The following is a 19,447-nucleotide window of genomic DNA, read 5'->3' as shown; positions in this document are numbered from 1 at the left end:
TGTATGCAGTGTGAAAATTTTAGATAATCATGTGAAATTTGTGGTAATAGAATTTCGATACATTTTAGGGATTCTTATTTAAGAGATCTGTCAAGGATTGAGAGCTTTAGAACCATATTTAAAATTTTAAATGTATCTCATCTCTGTCTCTTTGTGGTCGTGAAGCCATTCCTTGTCCTTCTGGGTGAGTAGGGATGTCTGATACTGCCATATTTGCCATATTAAGCTGTCATCGTTAAAGTCAAATATTAGAATTTATTTCTGTTGATTTTTGTTTTCTTGTATTTTGTTGTTCTTTGCCGGAATTAGTGCATGTTTCTTAATACCATCCACAAAGGAAATACCAGATCTCTTATGAAACTGAGAGGGATGATATGACATCCTGTATTTTCTATTTTAAGCCCTAGTATTTTAAGCACGTTAAAGAGATAACTGCTAAATTTGAGAGGTGTTAAATGATGGACAGTATTGGGAACAATGCCAAGAGCCACTAAAGACAAAAGCCAGCTGTGGTCAGAGAAAGGTAACTGCTAGTGCAAGTAGCGTGTGAATTACATTCAGCAAGTACCTGTGATAAGCCAAGTATTATGTGGGGTGCCTTAATTGTTTGTTATTTTATTTACTTCTCACTGCTGTTGTATGATAAATGGTTCTCTATTTTATAAATGGAGGAAATTAAGGTTCAGAAAGAATAACTCACATATCTGTCACCCTATAACTAATGAGTAGAAGAGCCAGGTTTAGAGAGTAGGTCTAATACCAAAGCCCATGTTCTTTCTAATATTAAGAATGAAAATAGAAAGGGACCAGCAGATGGTGTAATACTTATGTCACTGGACTCCCATGTAGTCGACTGTGGTTTAAATCCCAGACCCGGTGGATTAAAAAAACACACTGGGCGCATGTGCGTATGTGCCCAAAATCTTAAGAGGATAATGGAGGAGAAAGGATTGTGGTGTGACCATCCATTCTAGGAGGTGACTTCTTTCTGTCTCTCCGTCTTTCTCTGTCTCTCCAGCAAGTGCATGTGCCCTATAGCAAAAATATCTCTTTCAAAAATAAAAGAATGAAAATAGGACAGTAAGTAGATTAGACACCTGGAAGAATTAGTAAATCTGTAGAACTAGCGTGATATGTTAAAGACATGATGTGTAGGAAATTGCCTTCTAGGACAAGTGGTCAGATAAGCAATGGAATGGCCTTGTGGTCAAGTAGGCATAGTGCTGAATAGGAAATTGGGACCCAGGTTTCATCTTTAAGTTTTAGTTTTCTTACCAAGAAGCAGTTTCTGAACGGATAGTTTCCTGAAGTGTCTTCTTTCTACCTCTAATATTCTGTAATTTAAATGGGGTTAGGCAGTGATACAGTGGTAATGCAGCTGGACCCTCATGGGAACTGGGTTTGCCTCCTTGAACCTCCCTGAGCACTCCAGGCAGGCATGCCAGTGGTCCAGGCCAGCTGAATTTGGTGGTGGATCGTGGTCTGAAGACCCTATTGGGATGTCTGTCTCTCCCTCAGAATAAATAAATCAAGCTTAAAAAAAAAATATATATATATATCTACACTGTGTATATGTATATTTATATATATATATATATATGTATATATATATATATATTCTGTAATTATTTAGATGTTTTAGCTAACTTAGACTTGATTTGGTATCTAGGTCCAAACCTTGATAGTAAAACAGTGATAAAAAGAAAAAGTGAAAGAGGAGAGTCTGAGGAAGGACATTCGGGGGAGGGACAGGGAGGCAAAGCATTAATGGCACAAAGAGATGTGGTATTATCTGTTGGAGATATTTCGTAGTTTTATCAACAGTACTAGGGAGAAATGTTCACCTGTTGAAATATCCATTTTGTAAGACAAATAATAATGTGATTCTACGGAAGAAAATGAAATGAAAAATAAATAAATAAATAAAAATGTATTAAAAAACAAAACAAACAAACAAAAAAGTCAATATTGGGCCAACTCTGTGGCCTAGTGGTTAAGGGAGCCTGATCCCACAGGGCCAGTCACAGTTTGAATTCCAGTCCCAGTGCCTTGAACGATGTGCCGGCCACATGTGTATGTGTGCCTAGAATGCTGACAGGATAGAGAAATGGAGAAGTAATTGTGGCACGTCCACCCCATTGAGGGATGCTTTCCTCTCTTCCCCAACTCTCTGATGAGCACACACACCTTCTAGAAACACCAAAGGAAAGCTAATATTTAGGGAATGCCTTCACAGTGTACCAGGCATTGTACGCTATACAGATATTTTTCATGTCTTTATCTTACTTAATTCGTACATGGAATTAAGTACCATACTTTGTTTTCATCTCCATTTTACAGATGAGGAAGCTGAGGCTTAGAGACTAAGTAACTTCTCCAGGGTCACATTATGGTATGTGTAGAGCCAGAACTCAAACCCAGGACTATCTGACATAGAAGGTGATTATGTTAAACTAGATTTATATTTTGTGAAGACTAGGGAGGATTTCTAGGACTCTGCCTCCCCTTTCAGGCTTCCTTTTCCTCATATATTTAGTGCTTTAATTGTATTGTATCTTTAAAATAAAATTGATAAAGGATTTATCCCAGTCTTTAAATGTTGATGCTAATTTTTTAAAGTTTCTAGCCACTATGAAAATATCCTAAAATGCAACTTTTCCAGATTTTGAAGAATATTTCCTCAGAGTTAAAGTTGTGTTGTTAAACATACCATTTTATCCCTTTTGAATTGGCTGTTTTCTGCTGGTTATTTTGTATTGCTTCTCTCTGTGACTCAAGCATATAAGTTAAGACCCCCCCTTTTTTTTTCATGTGCCTGGCGTGAGTTTCTTTTTTTTTTTTTAATGTCAAATATTTATTTTTTATTTTTTTAATTTTTTAATTTTATTATTATTATCATCATAATCTTCTTTATATTACATTGGGTTATATACAATTTTACAGTGTATTACATTGCTTTTTCAAAAGGGAATGCCATGCATGTCAGTCAATACAGAGACATTAATCTCCCCACTTCATCATTCAATATCTTTTCTATGTTTTTTTCAATCATTATTATTATTCTAATTATTTTTTAAAACAGTCGATCACTATTTCTCATTTTGCTTGTAAAAAGACTTTACCCATCATGAAATACTTCTCAGACCAATCCAGTTGAGAATACTATACATGTCATCATCAACAGTTAATAACCCCTATCTGTTTCTCACTAACGTCCTGTCTCTCTATTGTTCACTTGCTATCTTTCTCTATCCTCTTCTCTTCACTTACCCCATTCCACACTGTCCTATTCTCATTAAGTACCTTCACTGTGTTTATGTCCTCCGAATTTTTGCTCTCTATTATAGAGTGCGGATAGTCGGTATATATTGAGTGGATACATACAATATCTTTCTTTCATAGCCTGGCTTACTTCACTCAGCAATAGATCCTCCATATCTGACCATTTTCTATCAAATTCCAGGGTCTTGTTATTTTTTATGGCTGAGTAGTATTCCATAGAGTATATATACCACACTTTTCCAATCCATTCATCAGTTTGTGGACATTTAGGTTGGTTCCATGTCTTGGCAATTGTGAATAATGCTGCAATAAACATGGATGTGCAAGCACTTTTCTGACTGAGCGTTCTCCTGTCTTTTGGGTAAATACCCAGAAGTGGGATTGCTGGATCAAATGGTAGTTCTATTTGTAGATCTTTGAGGAACCTCCATATTGTTCTCCACAGTGGTTGAACTAGTTTACATTCCCACCAACAGTGGAGGAGGGTTCCCTTTTCACCACATCCCCGCCAACACTTATCACTTTTTATATTCTTAATCTTTGCCATTCTGACAGGGGTTAGGTGGTATCTCATTGTGGTTTTTATCTGCATTTCCCTTATGATGAGGGATGTCGAGCATTTCCTCATATGCTTTTTGGCTGTTCGTATGTCTTCCTTAGAGAGACTTTTGTTCAGCTCACTTTCCCATCTTTTAATCGGGTTAATCATTTTTTTTCGCATAAGGCACTTGAGTTCCCTATGTATTCTCATTATCAGTCCCTTGTCTGAGGCATATTTAACAAAAATATTTTCCCATTCTGAGGGTTGTCGGTTCACACTTGATACTGTGTCCTTTGCTGTGCAGAAACTTCTTAGTCTAATATAGTCTCACTTGTCTATTTTAGGGATTATTGCCTGTGCTTTGGGAGTTTTATTTAAGAAGACTTTGCCTACGCCAGTGTCTCCCAGAGTTTCCCCAGCATTTTCCACCAGTAGTTTTATTGTTTGAGGTCTTAGGTTCAGATCTTTGATCTATTTTGAGTTGATTATTGTTAATGGTGAGAGATGGGGGTTCAATTTCATCTTTCTGCAGGTGGATACCCAGTTTTTCCAGCACCATTTACTGAAGAGGTTTTCCTTTTCCCAATGGATTGACTGATAACCTTTGTCAAAGATCAGTTGGCTGTAAGCTTTGGGGGTTATTTCTGGGGTCTCTATTCTATTCCATTGGTCCACTTGGATAAGACCCCTTTTAAACAGTATTATGTAGATTGATAAGGAAGAAACAAGAAATTTCCCTGAATTTATTTTAAACTTTAAAACATAATTATATTCTCTAAGCAGTGTATTTTTATATAGTGTTTAACGGAAACTGTGGCATCATTTTTACTTTAGAAGTTCTCTTTTCAAAGAAACGTAGAGAAAACCCAGCTATAGTGCCAGGGTATATTAATTAAAATCAGTGGGAAAATAGTCATGTGTAACATTTCTTTAGCTGTCTTACTTTCATAAAACTAATTTCATGATTTTTTTCTCCATAGCCTAGTAAATAAAAATAGATTAAACTCATTTACATGGGCTCTCCTCTTTAGATGTCTGCTCCAATGAGGATCTCCCTGAAGTTGAGCTGGTTAGTCTACTAGAAGAACAGCTTCCACAATATAAGCTAAGAGTGGACTCTCTGTTTCTATACGAAAATCAAGACTGGACTCAGTCCCCACACCAACAGCAGCATGGATCTGATACTCTCTCTCCGGTCCTTGCTGAAGAGACTTTCCGTTATATGAGTAAGTATTTTTTTTTTATCCTTTTAAAGTTGTCTATTGAAATAAAAAATCATGGGTATCTTGGTAGTGGCTTTACAAATACTTAACTTTAACTCAGATTGATTGAACAGGATGATTCTGATTGTGTTCTATCTGAATGTAGAGTTTTTCATGTGTATGATCTGTTCAGTGTTGGAAGCATACTTAGATGTTTCCATTTCTTCTAACTTTTACTCTCTGTTTTTCTCAGACTAAGTAGAAAGAGAAACTTTTAAAAGAGCAGTGACTAGGTCAGTTGGGGGTGTGGTGGTTGAGGCTACTGGATCCCACATGGCAGACTGAGTGGTTCAGCTCCCGGACCCAGCAGCTTGAAAAACACACCAAGTATGTGTATGTGTGCGTACCAAAGGGGAAAATGGAAGAGAAGGGATTGCTGTGTGGCTATCCTTCCTGGGGGATGACCTCTCTTCTCTCTCTCTCTCTCTCTCTCTACCTCCCCACCCTCCCATCCTCAGTGAGCACCTGTGCCCTATAGAAAAAAATAAATTAATAAAATTGAAATAAATAAATAAAAGAGCATGAAATTATTTAAAATTTGAATATCCCTTTATGTCTGTCAACATTTATCATCCTAATAGTTTGGTATCATGAGCCATCAATTTTTTGACTGTTCCCTATTAAAACATAGTCATAGAAATGATGTCTGTCATTAAGGAATATAGTCCTGGGACCACAGATGGCATAATGGTTATGTTGCTGGACTCCTATGTAGTCGACTGCGGTTTAAGTCCCAGACCTGGCGGCTTAAAACTCATACCTGGTACTTGTGTGCGTGTACCTAAAATCCTGAGAGGAGGATGGAGGGAAAGGATTGCAGCATGGCTATCCTGCCGCCCCCCCCCTGGGGGGGTGACTTTCCATTTTTTATCTCTCTGGCAAGTACATACTTCCTATAGCAAAAATCTCTGGAAAAAAAAAAGAAAGAAAGAAATACAGACCACAGATATATAAGTAATTTTAATATGCCAAGGAAAATAAATGTGTACAGTAATCCCCATTATTAAGGATTCATAGAGAATATGTCAGAGAGGCTAAACCAGATTGGCCCTGCAAATAAGTTTGTTTCACACCACACTGTTAGGAAGTGACAAAATTAAATAGAGAGATTTTAAAACTTTGAAATATGGAGCTCTTTTTGCATTTGATCTCTTTCCAAAAGTCTACAGTAAGGCTGAGCTTATTTATTTTGTGTGAAAATGCTTCATGCATATCCTGTTAGCAGAATATATAGTGAAAGTCTGTAAGTTTAGTACTGATATGTTTGTGAAATTTTTAAAATTTGAAGTAAATGTGAGATTGCATCACATCTGGATATTTTTCCAGTGAGTACTTCACTGGAAGCACTTCAGTGTTTTTAATGCCAGATTGTTGCTAGAAAAAGATTGTGGTAATTTTCATAGTAACCATTAACTCCTGTTTAATAGTGATTTCCTAGAATCAGGTAGTTTCCTAGAACTAATACCTAGTAGCTTAATAGAATTTACTCCAAAAAAAAAAAGTGAACATTTTTTTAAATTTGAAATATCAAGAAGCCCAAATAATACTGTATTTGTACCCTAAATTAAGGCTCTTAAGATTTTTATAATTTTTTAGTTTGAGAAATTACTTGCTTGAGGTTTTGTAGGAGGATATTTTTTTAAAAAGAAAAATGTTTGGTTTTCTTTGTTGAATTTTTAAATATGTGGAAAGAACTTTCCTACTGAAATTTTATATGAATAAATTTGGTTTACCACTATTTTAATACAATGACGACAGAAAATGCCTCCTAATTTGCTTGGTTTTTGACCTGTAGGCAACTATAGCAACAAAGATGTCTTAAATCATTATTTAGTGGAGTTACTTTCCATAGGAATTTTAAATAAAAAGACTAGAAATAAAAGATAAGCAAGTCTAAGATACCTTTAAGATGTTATTCAAAGCAAACCATGGTATTCAAAGAAGCAATTTAAAACTTGAGATTAATAGGATGATAGATTCATACTTCAAGGTTCTGGAAAACTATCCTATTTCTTAGTCTAATGGTATTATTTTCATTTCAGCAATTTGAAAATTGAACTATTCATGATATGCCTAAGACCATGAAGCAAATAAGCTAAGATTATAACTGGTCTGCTAATAACTTTACCTCTACACTATGCTTCAGTTTCACTGTTCTTTTGAAGGTAAATTGTTAATAGTTTAGTCAAATATAAATAACTTGTATTAGGAATTTGCATCTTATTAATGTAAAAAGTAAGTGATATACTTTGTTTAGCAAATTGATCAAGGTTTAACACATAAGATACAAAACACTTTAACCCTTTCCCACAGATTTCTATCTCCCAAGATTTCAAGATTTGTGATTTTGAGTAATTACTATCTTCTCTGACAGGCTACCCTAGAGTTCAACTCCCTGATGTTACTTTGGCCCCTTTTTATACCTCTTCCCTCATGCTGGTGGATATGTGTGCTCATTAAAATGAATTTTATCGGGACCAGCAGTTAGCGTAATGGCTATGTCACTGGACTTCCATGTAGTCGACCGCAGTTCGCATCCCGGACCCGGTGGCTTAAAACTCATGCCGGGTGCGTGTGCGTGCGTGCCCAAGATCCCGAGAGGAGAATGGAGGAGAATGGATTGCAGCATGGCCATCCCCCCTGGGGGGTGATTTCTCGCTTTCTGTCTCTATGTCTCTCTCTGTCTGTCTGGCGAGCACACGCGCCCTATAGCGAAAACCTCTCAGAAAACAAAAACAAAAAATGAATTTTATCAACTAATAAAAAAGAGGTGACATGAGGAGAGGCAATTTTCTCTCTTATATAACACAAAGAAATCGAAAAAGCTGATTGGGAAGGAAACATGGGCAGCATATAAAATTGGGAGCCCATCTCACATGAAAGGAGAGAGGAGTGGTTCCCTCTAGTCACCCAAACCAGGAAGAATAAAGAATCACCTATACCACTTTGTACAGCATAAGAAAAGGAAAGGAGGCATAGTTATATAAATTTTATTTAAGATCAAAATGTGGACACTGCCATCAGTATCATTTGGGAACTTGTTAAAAATTCAAATTCTTCCCCTTCCCCCCCAATCAGACACTACAGGTGTGGGTGGGACACTGCAATCTGTATGGTTTTTGTTTATGTGTGTGTTTGTTTAAGAATTATTGGGAACCAGCAGTTAGCATAATGACTATGTCATTGGACTCCCATGTAGTCGACCGCGGTTCGTGTCCCGGACCCGGTGGCTTAAAACTCATGCTGGGCGCGTGTGCGTGCATGCCCAAGATCCCAAAAGGAGAATGGAGGAGAAGGGATTGCGGCGTGACCATCCCCTCTGGGGGGTGATTTCTCACTCTCTGTCTCTATGTCTCTCTCTGTCTGTCTGGCAAGTGCACACGCCCTATAGCGAAAACCTCTCAAAAAAAAAAAAAGAATTATTTATTTAGTTTTATTTTGTTAGTTTTGATTTGACCATCGGTGGGGGAAGGAGTGAGAAAGCAAGCCATCAAGTCTGGAACTTGAACCACAGTCAACCATGTGGGAGTCCATTACCTTAACCACCACACCACTTGGTGACCGCTGCAGTCTATGTTTTAACAAGTCTTCTTGATGATACTGATGAACACTCAAGCTTGAGAATCACTGATAGTAGATATTGTCATTCATTTATTTTGCTTTCCTGTCTGATTGCATTGGCTAGAACTTCCAGAACTATGTTGAAAAGGAGTGGAGAAAGTGAGCAACCTTGGGACCAGCAGTTGGCATAAGGCTGTGTCGCTGGACTCCCATGTAGTTGACTGTGGTTCAAGTCCTGGACCCTGTGGCTTAAACTCACGCCAGGCGCCTGTGCGTGTGTGCCCAAGATCCCGAGAGGAGAATGGAGGAGAAGGGATTGAAGCGTGTCCATCACCCCTGGGGGATGATTTCTCGCTTTCTGTCTCTCTGTCTCTCTCAGTCTTTCTGGCAAGCACAAGTGGCCTGTAGCAAAAACCTGTCCAAAAAAAAGTGAGCAGCCTTGTTTTGTTCTAGTTTTAAGTGGGAAGGCTTTCAGCTTTTCTCCATTCAGTATGATGTTAGAAATGGGTCTGTGATACATGGCTTTTATTGTGTTGAAGACTATCTGTTCTACCCCTATTTTGCTGAGTGCCTTGATCATGAAGGGATATTTTATTTTATCAAATGCTTTTTCTGCATCTTTAGATATGATCATATGATTTTTTATCTTTCTTTCTGTTGACATAATGTATTACATTTATTTTGCTTATGTCAAACCATCCTTGCATCCCTGGGATAAAACCTACTTAGTCATGGTATATAATCTTAATATACTGTTGGATTTGGTTTGTTAGTTTCTTGTTGAAAAATTTTTGCATCAGTATTCATCATGGATATTAGAGTCTGTAGTTTTCTTTTTTGTTATGTCCTTAGCTAGTTTTGGTATCAAGGTCATGGAGGCTTCATATTATTGAATGAGTTTTGAAGAGTCCTTCCTTTTGAATCTTTTTAAAAAGTAGTTTGAGGATAATTGGGTTTAGCTCTTCTAAAGTTTTGTAGAATTCAGAAGTGAAGCCATCTGGACCTGGGCTTTTCTTTGTTGGGAGACTATTACTGATTCAATCTCATCATTCGTTACTGGTCCATTCAGTAGGTTTTTTTGTGTTTTTTTGAGGGCTCTTTCTGTGGTTGATTTTAAATTTAGTTCCTTTGTGGTCAGAGAAGATGCTGGATAATAGCTTCTATACTTGTAAATTTATAAAGACTTGTTCTGTGGCCTATTATGTGGTCAGTCTTTGAAAATGTTCCATGTGGAGATGAGAAAAAAGTATTTTGTAATTTCTAGGTGAAATGCACTGTATACATCTCTCAGGTCCATTTGGTTCATGGTATCTATTAGTTCCTATGTCTCTTCGTTTATTTTTTTTGCCTAGATTACCTGTCCAGTGGTGACAGTGGGGTGATGAAATCTACAATTAATGTGTTGTAATCTTTATCTCCTTTAGCTCTAGCAGTCTTTCTTTTATACATTTGGGTGCCCTGGCATTGGATTCATAAATATTTATGATAGTTATATCTTCTTGATAAATTAATCTTTTTATAACCATGTCGTGTCCTTCTTTGTCTCTTTTTACTCTTTATATCCTAAAATCTATTTTGTCAGTTATCAGTATTGCAATTCCTGCCTTTTTAAAAGTTTGTTTGCATGAAACAACTTTTTCTATCCCTTCACTTTTAGTCTATAAAAGGCATTCAGAAAAGAAAAGAAGATGCTAAACTGTCTCTATTTGGAAATGATGATATGATTATATACATAGAAAATCTAAAGAATCCAAAAACAAACAAACAAACAAACTACTGGGAGTGATAAATGAATTCAGTAAAGTAGCAGGATACAAAACCAATATAAAAATCTGTAGGTTTTTTTTTTTTTTTTCTGGATAAGTTTTTGCTATTGGGTGCCCGCACTCGCCAGAAAGACAGAGAGAAAGACAGACAGACAGACAGACAGAAAACGAGAAATCACCCCCCTGGTGGTATGGCCATGCCTCAGTCCCTTCTCCATTCTCCTCTCTGGATCTTGGGCACGTACACACATGTGCCTGGCATGAATTTAAGCCACTGGGTCCAGGACTCGAACCATGGTCGACTACATGGGAGTCCAGCAACATAGCCATTGTGCCAACTGCTGGTCCCAGCATTTTTGTACACCAACAATGAACAGACTGAGACAGAATTGAAGAAAGCAGTCCCATTTATAGTAGCCACAAAATGAATAAGATACCTAAGAAGAAGCCTAACCAAAAAGGTTGAAGACCTCTACAAGGAAAACTATGAAAAACTGAAGAAAGAAATTTAATATGATTAAAATAGAAAAAACAATGGTAAGATATCCCATGTTCTTGGATTGGAAGACTTAATATAATCAAAATGTCAGTGTGACTCCAATCAAATTGCCTGTAATAGTTCACAGAAAAAGGAAAAAAAAATAAAATTTGTCTGGAATAATAAAAGACCCTGTATCACCAAGGCAATATTATGCAAAAAAAATAAAATAGGAGGCATCTCACTACCTGACTTCAACATATATTGCAAAGAAAGCAGTAATGATAGAAACAGCATAGTACTGGCACAAGAATAAGCACAGACCAATGAAACAGAATAAAGATTCCAGAAATAAACCCCAAATCATACAGCCAAATGATTTTTGGCAAAGGGTACAAGACAATGCAGTGGAGAAAAGAAAGTCTTTTCAGCAATTTGTGCTGGAAGAACTGGATATTCACCTTCAGAAAAACGAAACTGGATTCCCTATCTCTCTGTATTAGTAAGAATCAACTCAAAATGGATCAGAGATTTACATATAAAGCTTCAAATTATAAAACTACTAGTAGAAAATGTCGGGGAAACTTTTTAAGACATTGGAGTAGGCAAAGATTTCTTAAATAAGACTTCTAAAGCATAAGCAATAATCCCCAAAATAGACAATTGGGATTACATCAAGCTAAAAATCTTCCTCACAGCAAAGGAAATAATAATTAGAGTGAAAACACAACCCTTGGAATGAGAGAAAATATTTACAAATCATCCCTCCAACAAGGGACTGATATCCAGAATATATAAGGAACTCAAGCATCTTGTCCATAAAGAGACTAATAACTCAATTTAAAAATGGAGCAAATGAATAGACTCACCAATGAAGCCTTATAAGTAACAAAAGTCATATGAAAAAATGTTTGCAGTCTCTCGTACTGAGTGAAATGCAAGTAGCACCACACTGATGGGCCAACAGGTGGCATGGTGGTTAAGGCAGTGGACTCCCACATAGCTGACCGTGGTTTGAGTCCCAGCCCTGACAGCTAACTTTCTTGCTTTCTCTCTCTTTTTTTCTCTCTGTCTCTAGCGAGTGCACATACCCTGTAGCAAATTATTTAAAATAATTATTGTAATAGTAAGTAAAATTAAAGTTTTTTTTTTAAAAAACACACATTGAGATCCTTTTTAACCCCAGTTAGAATGGCTAGAATAAAAAAAAAAAATTGACAAGTGCTGGTGAGGCTGGTGATGGAAATGGAAATGCAACCTCCATGGGAGCAACATAGAGCTTACTCAAAAACCTACAAAGAGAACTACCTTATGACATACCTTGTGACAGTAATCTCACTCTTTGGTATTTACCCAAAGGACAGGAAATCACTCAATTAGCACATCCTTGTTTATTGTGGCATTATTTACAATGACTAAACCATAGAACCAGCCTAAGTGTCTAAAAACTGATTGGTTGAAAAAGTGTGGCACATATGTACTATGAAATATTACTCAGCTCTAAGAAACAATGACATCCTGCCATTTGATTCAAAGTGGACGAATGTAGAAGCCTTAATGTTGAGCAATACGAGCCAGACTTTGAAAGATACACACTATCCATACTCAATTTGTACCAAATATTTGCTTTCTATGGCAGAAATCAAGAGATCTGAAGATATGATAGTAGGTAGGATGAGTATAAATCCCAGAGACTGAAAGGGAAAGGAATAGGTGGAGAGTGGATGTAGAGGGCGGGTATGAGGTAGAAAGGGAAGAAATATTTGACAGACAAAAAAAGCAAAGTTCTGTTAAAAAAGGAAAGAAAGAAAAATATATGTAGTATACATTATGGTGGGGACTTCATGTAAAAGTTGAAATAATACATAATTCACACAAATAAAGCATTGTCAGCCAAAACTGAATGACCGTTTCATGGTGGCATTAACTGAAGAATTAAGGAATTAGGGAGGGTACACAATTTTGCAGAGAAAAACAGTTGTAGAAATTACTACTTTTGATTGGTAGGTATACTTTCCTCAAGCAGCACAAATCACTAGTCTGCACTTGCAGGAAATAAAGTATGATTAATAATGTTCAGCATTAACCATAAACCAGGTTAGCAGATTGATAATTCCCCTAGATCAGTTCTGTCTACCAGTTCCACAAAAGATATTTATTGCTCTTAAGATATTTATTGCATAAGAGATTATCACCTATGTATCATTACTAGCTTTGTACCCATCCCTGGGAAAATTGAGGGAACTGTCATTTAAATAAATCGCTGCCTGGAGGGCTTAATTCTCCCCTGGAGCCCTGATGGGAAAGGCTGCCCTCCATCTCCTCCTTTTAATTCTTAGTTCCTTTCAAGACAGTTTTTTGTACTGTATAAAATGTTCTCTATCATAGAAACAAGTGCTACAGTCACTTTAGGGTCAAAACTTCATGACCTGTCTGTAGTTGTCAGGTGCCACTGCAGCTTTTACTACGCATGTGGGTGGCATTCATGTTTCATTTTCATTTTTGTTTTTGGTTTTGGTTTTTGATGTGGGAAGATTAGAAAGTGACGAAAGATTAGAATTATATTTTAAAATCAGTAATTGGGGCCAGCAGGTGGTGTGATGGTCAAGGCACTAGACTCTCACATGGTTGATCGCGTTCTGAGTCCCAGACTTGGTAGCTTACTTTCTCACTTTCTCCTTCCCTGGTGACCGCATGTGCCCTATAGCAAATTTTAAAATAATAATAATAATAAATTAAATAATTATTTAAAAAATTCAGTAATGGGGGTAAAAATTCTTGATCTCTAAAAAGCACATACTGTCGAGTCCCATTTCATATAATAGACTAACCTACGGAGGTATCAGAATGGATTAACACTGGTCTTTCCTGTTCTGAAAATAATGTGAGATTGGGGTGGTTGATGTGAAATTATGCAGGAATTGAATATAAAGTAAGGATCAGTGAAGTCCTGATACATATTACCATCCCCACCCCTACACACACATTTTCAGAAACATTAGATTCTCCAAATATTGTACCAAAAATGTTAAATAGTAATTAATAAACTTCAGAAATCAACTTGGTAAAAATGTTGATCATCTCTGTGGTGTATACCTCATGCTTTAGAGCATTGAGAAAGTTTGTGTCCAGAAATTAAGCAAGAATCATTGCTAATTTCTGTACCATTTAGCATACTTTTATTTTAACAATTGAAAACTGAAGAGAAACTAGATTTTGATAGGGCTGATTAAAGTCAGGCTGCTTGGCTATCTCTACATTCTTTGTTACAGGGTTATAGTGAAGAGATAGTCTATGGCACTTGACACATTTAATCACAACGCCTACGTGCCAAGAGAGCACAGAGCTGTGCCCCCGAGTGCAACATGTCTTTATCAGGAGTATTGTGTTGAAGAAGAGAAGACAGAACTGATTAGGCTGCAGAGAGGAATTCTTTGTGTTCCTGCCTGCCTTCCGACTGAGATTTCTTTGGGTATAATAGAAGCAGCCTAGCCTTTGGGGCTTGATAGTATATAGATTGTTTCATATAAAACATGAGGATTCAAGAATTCTGAACTATCTATTGATAGCTTCTTTGCAGTAATGACTATTTTAAGCATTTAAAAGTTCATTTTGGGTTTTTGAAAGCTCTTAACAAGAGTTGCAATTTTTTTTTCTGATTGCAAAGATAGCATTTGTTCTTCAGGGAATATTAGCAAAAAACTGGAAAAAAAAAAAAAAGACCAGCCATGATTGCTATCCAGAAATAACCACTATTAACATACTTTTTAAAAAAGTTTTTGTTATAGGGCGTGTGTTCTTGCCAGAGAGAAAGAGAGACAGAGAATAACAGAGAGAAAGTGAGGTTACCCCTTGGGATATGGCCACAGCACAGTTCCTTCTCCTCCAGTCTCCTCTTGGATTTAGGACATGCATGTACATATGCCCAGCATGATTACTTAAGCCGCCATTTCTGGGACTCAAACCACCTGGTTGTTTATGTGGGCTCCAGAGCCTTAACCTCCATGCCACTTGCTGGCCCCACTATTAACATTTTAATGTCTATCTTTCCAGCCTTTCTTGTATATAGACATGTATAGACACACTCATACCTTAAAAGAAAAATTGGGAGCTATGCTGTTTTCTAATATGCATGCACAGAAGTATAGCTGGTGTTCCACTAGATACGGGTTTTTGGATGTTCTCAGTGGGATGGTGGCAAAAATAGCAGCATGAGGGACCAGCAGATGGCATAATGGTTATGTCACTAGATTCCTGCATGGCTGGATGTAGTTTGAGTCCCAGATCCAGAGGCTTGAAATTCATGCCAGGCATGTGTGTGTGCCCAAAATACCAAGAGGAAAAAAATGGAGGAGGAATTGCAGTGTGGCCATTTCCCCTGAGGGGTGATTTTCTCGCTTTCTGTCTTTCTGTCTCTGTCTCTCTGGCAAGCACATGTGCCCTATGGCAAACAAACAAACAACAACAACAACAAAAAAAAACAACTTCCCCAAAAAGAAAAGAAAAAGAAATAGCATGGTAGAGAGAGCCCATTACTGGCTTCCTACATGACCTAGTTTTTTCCCAGTGACCTTGTGAGATGGGCATTGTAATCACCTCCATATTAAGATCCTGGCTTTGTGGAACCAGCAGTTAGCGTAATGGCTATGTCGCTGGACTCCCACGTAGTTGACCGTGGTTCGCGTCCCGGACCCGGTGGCTTAAAACTCACGCCGGGCGCGTGTGCGTGCGTGCCCATGATCCCGAGAGGAGAATGGAGGAGAAGGGATTGCGGCGGGACCATCCCCCCTGGGGGGTGATTTCTCGCTTTCTGTCTCTATGTCTCTCTCTGTCTGTCTGGCGAGCGCACGCGCCCTATAGCGAAAATCTCTCTCAAAAAAAAAAAAAAAAAAGATCCTGGCTTTGTCACTAATAGCTTGCTTTGTGGTCTTGGACCTATCACATAATTTCTGTAAGAGACGATTCCTCATACAAGAAAATGAGATTAACCTAGATAACTTTTTAAGGTCCAGCTTTAAATTCTCATACTGTGACAGGTGGTGAGCATTTATGGGAAATACAGTTGTCGTTCTGTGACTGCAGGTTCTATATCCTTAGAAAAAACCTAGATGATGTAGGAGACCAGTAATGGGCTCTTCCCACCAAGCCGCTGTTTCTATCTCTGTCCACTAAGAACATCCCAAAGCCCTTATCTAGTGAAATACCAGATATACATCTGTGTGCACATATTAAAAATCAGCGTAACTCCCACTTTTTCTTTTAAGGTGTGAACATATCTATAGATTGAAAGTATTGGGAAAATAACAATAAAAGATAATACAAATAAATAACAGTACAGCATAACAGCTTTTCACATAGCACTTACATTGCATTAGGCATCATAAGTAACCTAGAGATGATTTACAGTAGACAGGAGGCCTTGCATAGGCTACATACAAATATTATGCCTTTTTATATAAGAAACTAGAGCGTGTGTTGATTTTGGTATGGGGGAGATGGGAGGAAATCCTGAAACTAAATCCCTCTTGGATACTAAAGGACAACTGTATATTTTTGTTTCTGTTCACTAAAAAATGTTTTGACCTAAACTTTTCTTAACTATGTTTCTGTGCCCATTTTCTTCTGCTTTTTTCTCGTGTAACTTATAGTTCACAGTTGTTTATCCTCAACTGACTAGTTTTACTTTGAGATAAATTTGCCACTTCTTCATCTGGTCAATCATTTCATATAAAATATTATTTAGTTGTATACCAACTTCTTTAAGTCTCTAGGGTTCCTGTTTTCCTTGCTCTGGATATTAACCAGATTGTAGTTTTCATCCCTGGCTCACATCTGAACACCTGGGAAACTTCTACATCCTACGAGTACCCTAGGTCTCCTCTAAATCAGTTCAATCAGAACCTGGAGTTGAGAACCACTGCTCTAGATCACATTTGTTTTGCAGTCATTGGCTGGTTTTCTGTAGTTAGTTTAGAGCATGGATATATTGGTTTAATCTATGCCCCCTAGTTTTGTTATTGAGACTGGAAGTAGAGGAGATCACTCATTGTAGTTTCTGTCTTAATTTTTTTAATCCTCCCTTTCTCCTATGCTACCCAGTTAAATTGTGTCTACTCCTCAGGCCCAAAAGCCTGTTTCCCTTATTGTCACTGTGGTTAAATAGTGGAGTCAGTTTCTCTACTTATATGTTATTTAGGAATGATAATGTTTATGTCTAGATTTTAAAGACAGTTTTTGTATTTTCAGTTTAAACCTGCTCAGCTATCTCTTAATACCACCAACCCAGCACTTTATTTTTAACTAGGAATACCACTGTAATTAATAACTAAGCTGTGGGTAACTCCCAGGTTCATTTTAGGCAGTGATGCTAGGGAGAAATTTAAAAGCCTGGATAAAATTAAAGCATATTTAATAACATCCCCACATCCATAGTCTTTGGGGAACCTTAAAGTGTTAATTAAGGAAATACTTTAGGAAGAGACAATCTTGAGAATGGGAAAATATATTTGCAAACTGTGCCTGATAACCAGAATATGCGGGGAACTTAAGCAGCTTACCCCCCAAAAAAATATTCAATCCAATAAAGATGGGAAAACAAGCTGAACAGTCAACTCTCCAAGAAAGACATACAAACAGCACAAAAGCATATGAGAAAATTCTCTACATCCCTTATCATAAGGGAGACAGATCAAAACCACAACAAGATATCATCTAACCCCAGTCAGAATGGCTAAGGTTAAAAAAATAAAGAATAGGGCTGAGAAATAATGTAGTGGTTAGGGTGCTGGACTCCCACATGATTGACTGTGGTTCAGGTCTCAGACCCAGTGACTTGGAACTCATAGTGGGTGTCTATGAGTGTATTCCCTAAAACCAGAGAAGACAATGGAGAAGGAATTGTAGCATGGCTATCATCCCAATGGGGAGTGATTTTTACCTTTCTGTCTCTTTCTGTCTTGAGCGATTGCATATACTCTGTAGCAAAAATCTCTCAAGAAAAAAATAAAGAGGGACCAGCAGTTAGCGTAATGGCTATGTCGCTGGACTCCCACATAGTCAACCGCGGTTCACGTCCCGGACCCGGTGGCTTAAAACTCATGCCGGGCGCGTGTGCGTGCGTGCCCAAGATCCCGAGAGGAGAATGGAGGAGAAGGGATTGCGGCATGGCCATCCCCCCTGGGGGGTAATTTCTCGCTTTCTGTCTCTCTGTCTCTCTGTCTGTCTCATGAGCGCACATGCCCTATAGCAAAAACCCCTCCAAAAAATAATAATAATAAAGAAAAAAAGAAAGAAAGAATAATAAGTGCTAGCAAGACTACAGTGAAGAGGGAACTCTCCTACATTGTTGGTGGGAATGTAAATTAGTACAGCCTTTGTAGAGAACAATGTGGAGATTTCTCAAAAACCTACAAACCTTATGATCCAGTAATTCTATTCCTAGATACCTACCCAAAGGATAGGTATACACTCAGTTAAAAAAGTACTTGCACATCCATGTTTATTGCAGCATTATACACAATTGCTAAACCATGGAATAAATCCAAAAGTTCCAGGACAGATGAATGGATTGAAAAGTGTGTCCCATGTAGACTATGAAATATTGCTCACCATAGAAAACAATGAGACCCTGGCATTTGATCAAAAGTGGATGCATATGGAAGATTTAATACTAAGTGTACCAAGCCAGAATATGAAAGAGAAATATTATATGTCCCCACTTCATATATACCAAATGTCTGCACAGTATGAGAGAAACAAAGTTGGGGAGGTATAAAGACACAGAGAGCAACTATAGATAGAAGAGACAGTGTGGGAGGAGGATATACTATGGTGGTGGGAGAGAGGGAATCAAGGGGGAAAAAATGAAGCAAAATCATTTAATGAACACAAAAATGGAAAATTATCTGGTGATGATAATGTATATAGTAATATCTCTGGACTGATACACAATGTATTCATGCTGGGAAAACCCATTTTGTATGCTGTAAAGATGTACAGTGATTGGGACCAGCAGTTAGCGTAATGGCTATGTCGCTGGACTCCCACGTAGTCGACCACAGTTCGTGTCCCGGACCCGGTCGCTTAAAACTCACACTGGGCGCGTGTGCGTGTGTGCCCAAGATCCCGAGAGGAGAATGGAGGAGAAGGGATTGTGGCGTGGCCATCCCTCCTGGGGGATGATTTCTCCCTTTCTGTCTCTCTGTCTCTCTGTCAGCCTCGCGAACACATGCGCCCTATAGCAAAAACCTCAACAACAACAAAAAAATAGATGGTACAGTGATTAAATGTAAAAAAAGAAAAAAAAAGAATAAAAATGCGCGCACACACACACAAAGATAGGACTTCAGGGGCCGACCTACAGTATGGTAGTTAAGACAACTGGACTCCACATGGCCAGCTATGAGGTTCTCAGACCCAGCAGCTTAAAAAACCAGCTATGAGGTTCTCAGACCCAGCAGCTTAACAAACTGCTAAGTGCATGTGCATGCATGCCCAGAATCTCGAAAGGAGGAAATGGAGGAGAAGGGATTGTGGCGTGTACATCACCCATGGGAGC

At 37.9% G+C, this 19,447-nt stretch overlaps 1 protein-coding gene across 4 annotated transcripts in view; it reads left to right on the top strand.

Moving 5' to 3' along the window:
- Positions 1 to 19,447, top strand: part of TRAK2 (trafficking kinesin protein 2) — a 94,093-nt gene that overhangs the window by 43,456 nt on the left and 31,190 nt on the right. For 3 of the 4 annotated variants that reach the window (XM_006153040.3, XM_027773646.1, XM_027773647.1), the window contains one exon: positions 4,855 to 5,049. In XM_006153040.3, coding sequence (XP_006153102.1) covers positions 4,855 to 5,049 — 195 coding nt within the window. Of the gene's footprint in view, positions 1 to 4,854; positions 5,050 to 7,127; positions 7,251 to 19,447 lie in introns of those variants that run through there. The other variant, XM_006153041.3, reaches the window with a different exon arrangement.

This window comes from Tupaia chinensis, unplaced genomic scaffold (assembly GCF_000334495.1).
Source record: "Tupaia chinensis unplaced genomic scaffold, TupChi_1.0 Scaffold000361_2, whole genome shotgun sequence".
Taxonomy (NCBI): domain Eukaryota; kingdom Metazoa; phylum Chordata; class Mammalia; order Scandentia; family Tupaiidae; genus Tupaia; species Tupaia belangeri.
The sequence above is the reverse complement of the archived record's forward strand: the minus strand, read 5'-3'. Positions and strand labels throughout refer to the sequence as shown.